The 6,666-nt window shown below is 43.4% G+C and overlaps 1 protein-coding gene across 1 annotated transcript in view; it reads left to right on the plus strand.

Annotated features, from left to right (window-relative positions):
- LOC308135595 (integrin beta-1-like) overlaps nucleotides 1-5,093 on the plus strand; it is a 23,041-nt gene extending 17,948 nt beyond the window's left edge. Inside the window, 3 exon segments of the mRNA XM_080503666.1 lie at nucleotides 2,876-3,105; nucleotides 3,216-3,382; nucleotides 4,983-5,093. Of these exon segments, the coding sequence (XP_080359792.1) occupies nucleotides 2,876-3,105; nucleotides 3,216-3,382; nucleotides 4,983-5,048 (463 nt within the window). The 3' untranslated portion in view covers nucleotides 5,049-5,093.
- The last annotated feature ends 1,573 nt before the right edge of the window (nucleotides 5,094-6,666 follow it).

Raw genomic sequence — 6,666 nt, forward strand, 5'->3', positions numbered from 1 at the left:
GATACAAAAATATTAATCTATAATGCAATAAACTTTGCATTGAAACAAAAAATATGTCTATAAACACCAAAAGATAATTGTGATACAATACGTAAACAATCAATATAAAGAAATAAATAACTTATAAACAGGTGAAACAAAAAAAAACATTTTCATAATATTGCCTTCACTGGACAAAACTTTTTTTTTTGTTTTTACATTCTGGCTCAGCAGGAAAGCCTCCACTTACAACTTTACAGAAACATTCCCCATCCTCGGGCCTGCTTCTCCGTGAGCCTGCAGTCGTCTGCTGCCTCCGTGTGGACAGTGGCCTCGCCAACGTGTGAACGCCTCCGTCGGGCCTAACTGATCTTTTGCAGCAGTTTCTCTTCGATCAGTTCAAACTGGACGCTAACGGACATCTCCGCGACGAACTGGTCGCATCCCTCCTTGGTCACCTGTTTGCAGTATCGCAGGTCGATGTGACAAATACTCCCACAGCGCTTGAAATAGGTCAGCGACTGGTCCGTGACCCTGTTACACACTGCAGGGAGAATTTGGGTTAGACCAAAATGGGCTAGTGGTGCAGAACGGGTCACGTCTACTGACATACCGCACAGACTTGCATGGATTATTCAGGCATTCCACGGTGGGGGACAAATAGGTCACTGGGGTGAGACGTGTTTTATGGTAAATGTGGCAACTTATATAACGTCCGTTTTGCTGTGTACTCAAGACCTCTTAATTCATTTGAAAACGTTTTAAGGACAGAGGTATTCTGGTCTTTTTACATTGAGAAGCATTTAGAAAGAATGGAAATGTTGCGTATTTCCCACAGTTTCTTTAAAACTGTGAACACGTATATTATGGATATATTACACATATTTGAAATATTTTTAGCTTCATCTGTAAGAACGGAGTCGTGGGAACAGGAGAGAACGGGAGGAAATGCTCGAATATCTCCATTGGAGACGAGGTAACAAGGATCTTTTACACAAGTAAACATAAAAGAGGATTATCACACTTTCAAGGCATCCACGAGAACAGTTAGGTTTCTACATGATGGATTAATTTCTTCCACATCTTCATTGATCCACCGCGGAACTATCGGCATAAACTAAGTAAACGTACATAATTCACAATTTACTAGTAAAATGAAAATGGCTAAAGTTATTCCTTTGTACAAGAGCGTTGACAGACACCATTTCACAAATTACAACCTCATTTCTCTTCCCCCACAATTCTCCCCATAAAAATCTTCAACGACAGACAAGACAAATCCATAGAAAAATATAATTTACTATCAGATAGTCAATATTAATTTTGAACTAACTGGTCTACATCACGAGAGAGAAAGAAGGAAAAATGTTTTTGAAAGGAAACAAGGCCTCAGTGTTTCTAACTGGTTCTGCAGCTTCAGACCCTGTAAGCTCCTCTTTTGTTTCCAGGTGTCTTTCCAAATTTCCGTTGAAACCCAGAAGTGTCCGTCACACAACAAGGCCGAAGTCATCACGATCAAGCCGCTGGGCTTCAACGAGGAAGTGGAGGTCGTTCTGAACTTCATCTGTGACTGCGAGTGCGCCGCAAACGGGGAGCCCGATAGCCAGCAGTGCCACGAGGGCAACGGGACCTTCGAGTGTGGAGCCTGCAAGTGAGTGTTATGGCGGGAAGATCCATCCGCCAGTTTCTGTTTTTGTCCCTCCCCTCCGTCAAACATTCGTATTTATAAAAATTTTTTTTATAAATTGTGCCAGGTGTAACGACGGGCGCATCGGGCGCACCTGCGAGTGCAGCAAAGACGAAGTCCGCACAGAGGACCTGGACGCCAACTGCCGAGTCGGCAACAGCACGGATATCTGTAGCAACAATGGCGACTGCGTCTGTGGCACCTGCGAGTGTAAGAAACGGGAGAATCCAACAGAGATTTACAGCGGTAAATTCTGCGAGTGCGACAACTTCAACTGTGACCGCTCCAACAACAAACTCTGTGGAGGTGAGCAGCCGGCCGCAAAATCTGCTGAATAACGGAATCCGATGCATCAGGAGTAAACGCTGCTCGCTCGCTCTCTCTCTCTCTCTCTCTCTCTCTCTCTCTCTCTCTCTCTCTCTCTCTCTCAGGACACGGCCGCTGCGAGTGCAGACAGTGCATGTGTGATGCAAACTACACCGGCAGCGCCTGTGAATGCTCACTGGACACCTCCACCTGCCTCGCCAAGAACGGGCAAGTCTGCAATGGCCGCGGCAATTGCGACTGTGGAATCTGCAAATGCACAAGTGCCCAGTTCCAGGGTCCGACGTGCGAGGTCTGCCCCACCTGCCCTGGCGTCTGCACCGAGCAAAAGTAAGCCGAACACTTTCCTCTTTCCACCCACAGCAACCGTATCCCCAAAAACTGCTGTTATGGCCTGAAGTGTGTTTTGTAGATTGTGAAGTGTTGAACATACCAGTATTTAACAGGACCAGTTTCTGTACTTTTTTGTGTGTTTGTGTGGTAATAAATGTTAGTTTGTTTAATAATTAAAAAAAAAAAAAAAAAAATTCTTTATAGATAAACTTGAACAAATATATCTAATAACATCCTATTGTATTGCAACATCGCAGTTGTTTCGCAAACTTCTTTAGTGTGTTTTGTTTTGTTTTTCTTTATAATGCACTAACTAAAAACTCCTCCTCCTGTTCCTCTGGAAACATTGTGTCATGAGGATCCATGGAGGGCAAATAAGTATTAAAACAAATGAGGAATTACGTCACCGATATTTTGCCGTTTGATTTTACGTGAATTGGTTCTCAGTAGTACCGGCGGAATTCGGTCACAACCTATAAAAGTACAGAATTCGGTACCCATCCTTATTGGAGTGTGACTGTAACGAGTGGACCGACCCTCCCATCTGTGCAGGGACTGCGTGGAGTGTCGGGCCTTCGGGACCGGCGAGAAGGACGCGTGCGAGCAGGAGTGCAGCTACTTCCAGCTGATCAAGGTGAACGACCGCAGCAAGCTCCCCCAGCCCACCGACCAGAGCTTCCCTCTGACCCACTGCAAGGAGCGGGGCGCCAACGACTGCTGGTTCTACTACACCTACGCCATCAGGAACGACACCAAGGAGGTTTACGTGGTGGAGACTCAGGGTAGGGAGAAGAAAATATATCAATCTGCCTTGGTCGCCTTTCAGTAGTCTGGAAAGTAACGTGTCTCGGTGAAGTCAGTTCACGTAGTGGCCGCGTGATCTCTGTTCCAGAGTGTCCAGCCGGCCCGGACATCATCCCCATCGTGGCGGGCGTGGTTGCGGGCATCGTGCTGATTGGCCTCGCCCTGCTGCTCATCTGGAAACTGCTCATGATCATCCACGACCGCCGCGAGTTTGCCAAGTTCGAGAAGGAAAAGATGAATGCCAAATGGGACACGGTGAGCGCCAAGTCACGGGCCCTCTACTACTAATAATTCTACCTTTTTTCTATAACACCATGTTTTTCATGCATGTACCACTAGAGGGCGCTTACCCTTTGACTCGTCAAAAAGTAATTCATGATGTTGCATGGAGACAGGCTGTTAAAATTGTGTCTTAATAAGTTTAAAGGAACTCATAGAGTCTGTGAGCCTGATCTCTTCTTTTCCTTGAGGAAAAGAAAACTGCCAACAGACTCATTTCTGAAGCTGTGAGGTGGGGTCAAAACCCGGATGACTTTCAGCAGTGAACTCTGACAATCAAAACACACTTAGAGAAATATTATTGAGACTTTCCTTCATCATAAAACAACGATTGAAGCTGGAAAAGTACTAGTTGTAAAAGTGGAGTGCGAGCAGCTTCATGCAGAGAATACATGCTCTGTTCCTGATCAGCCCCACTTCTGTGGGTTGTTGGTTTTTTTTTCTCTCTCTCTTCCCCTATTGGGGGAGTGGCCTTCATCTCAGCTGTCAGTGCTGCCTCTCTCTGTCCACACGCTCCAACTGCACCACCATAAAAGGCTATGAAGCCGAGCCGGAGGAGGACCAGTGATGGAAAGCTGTTCTGGAGCAGACACAGCAGCACACTTTAATAAAAGACTCGATTATTTAGCACACATGAGGTGTTTTTAATTTTGTAGTTTATATCAAATGTAACAGAAGTACCAGCTTATCACAGTTTAAATACAGAGAGACACAAAGTTGAAGATTTGCAATTTAACATCAAAACACAGACTAACACTTTATAAACCACTGTTGTGTAAGCACGCATTGCATTTTTCTTTCCCACTGCATCTCATCATGTCTATCCTCTGTTCACCCTGTCTGCCTTGAATCTCATTTACAAGAGTCCCAATAACCACTTCCTCAATCCCTGCTGTGGTAGTAAAGTTGGCTTATTTGCTTGTTATGCAAATTTACACCTGAATTCAAGGATTTTAGTGACAGCGTGTTATAAAGTTTGTACATCTCACAACCACAAGACTCAAACTCGTCACATGTTTACTTCAACGTTATTGACCTGTATGCAGAGGAACTCTTCTCTGACCAGTAATCAGATTAAAGTTACTTCTCCAAGTCACTCCATACTCCTCCAAACTGACACATGCCGTGTGTCTGCATGCTCACCTGACCCGCCCCCTTCTACAGTCTCAGCCAATCACAGAGCCGTTCGCTCTAATGATGCGTTCAGGTGACATAAAAGAATGGGAGCTAACAAACGTAATCATAAAACCATATCATTGCAACAAGTACACGATTGCAGAGATGTTACACTATTTTTGTAATTCTTCCTCAGTAAAGTCATATATTGGCAGCAAGTCCCACCCCTTTTTTCAGAGTTTTTTTCTGTGAGCAAATTGGCATCCCAGAGACTCGACCATAAGATGTTTACAACCACAGTTTTTTTGGCAGGTTCCTTCACCGACACTAGGAAACCCAGCAGCACCGTTGTGTCCTCTGTTAAAGTCGTTTCTGTAGATGATGGTGTAAAATACTCCGGCTCTGCCCTTGTCATCGTGCATTAACAGTTTCTTTCTTGTTTTCTGTTTTTGCTCCTCAGGGGGAGAATCCAATCTACAAAAGTGCCGTAACGACTGTCGTCAATCCAAAGTACGAGGGGAAGTGAAGGAGCTCTGGCTTCCTCGTGACAACACTGTACGGAAAAGAAGCGGGGCGGGGGGGGGGAGGGGAGGGCGGGTTTTTTTTATCGCTCACTGTTTGTTTGTTTGTTGTTGTTGTTGTTGTCACCAAATGCATTTTGCCACTCGGTTTTACTAACGTGTCTTATTTTGTCATTTCCTATGCATCGTTTTGAACTTTTTTTTTTGTACAGTCTGTGTAAATGTGGGGGTTCATGGCGTCTGTTTTCTTTCTTTTTCTACTCTAAACGCGTGAGAATGTCTTTTTTCTTTTCTAGGTTTTCCCATCGCAGGACTGGCAGCAAAGCCTAGCTGTGCCTTTTCTTTCTTCTTCTTTTTTTAAAGCGAAGCCATCAGTGTTTTGGGGAAAAGAAAGAAACCCTTCTTTCCAAACGAGTAAGAATCCAGTGTTGGATGGGATCAGTGTTTGGGCGGACGAGCGAGCGGACGTCTTAAAATTGTTTTGACTCTGGATCAATTTCTTTATGCGTAGCGCCAGTGGGCCGAGTGTGAACTATGTACAGCATGAAAATGGTTTCTGTGTAAAGCCATACCTGTTACTCGCAGAGCCGTAACGTCTGTCTTCTCCATCCATCGGAACAATCATTTGAAACGTGTCTGACGAGAAAATGGGATTTTCTTGAGCTGCCTTTCTGGACGAGAGGAAGTCGGTGTACGGGAGTGTTACTATTGACACTCCATGTTTTATTTGCTTAATTTAAAGCCAACTCAGGTCCTTTAATTCTTCACAGCAATGCCAAATACACCGAAACCTGCCTTTTTTTTTTTTTTGCTAACTAAATTTGCCTATATTGAAATGCCTTGTTAGATTTGAATTTGTGGGGAAACTCCCTGTTTTCATTTGTTTTGGGGTTTTTTAAAGTTTTTTTGTAGTTTTTTTTTTATACATACAATAATTCCATCCAGCCTTTTTTTGTATGGTGCCTCGATTAAAGATCAGGAGCGGTGACAATGTTTAGAGGAAAACTACGTGGTCTGGTTAATGCAAAGGAAAGAAAGGCTGTGTCTGTTGTTTTAAAGTGCCTTTTCTTTTAAATGATTTCTACAACACCATCACATTTTAATTCTGTTTTCTGAAATTATTTATTGAATAAATCTCCAAAAGAATTCACCCCCACATGGTTCAAGTGTTCTTGTAATTTCTGTTTTTGTGGATTTTTCAATATTTTTGAAACAAGTTACGTATCTCCACTTTTCAGGTTGAAGAACATCCTTCTTAGAAGACTTGCAATTTAGGCCCCATTTTACAAGGTTTTCAAGGGGAAAACGGGAAACTTTCATTGTGGTTTAGGAGCCCGTTGACATGACAAAAGTGCTCAAACCAACTGTTTCTGTGGAAACGGACTTCATTTTCAAAACGCCAAACCAGCCTATGTTGAACACTTGGAGGCCGAACAGTGATAAAGCTGGATTCCCAATATCTAGTACTTATTGTGTCAATTTGAAAGGATTCCAGCTTGATTTTTATGATCGGACTACCTACAGGTGCATCTCGCAAATCATATTTCATGTATTAATTAGTTTATCCCATAATTCACATTTACATTGACACATGACTTGATATACTTCAATTCTTTTTTCACT

The sequence above is a fragment of the Blennius ocellaris genome (genome assembly GCF_963422515.1).
Source record: "Blennius ocellaris genome assembly, chromosome: 10".
In the NCBI taxonomy this organism is placed as follows: domain Eukaryota; kingdom Metazoa; phylum Chordata; class Actinopteri; order Blenniiformes; family Blenniidae; genus Blennius; species Blennius ocellaris.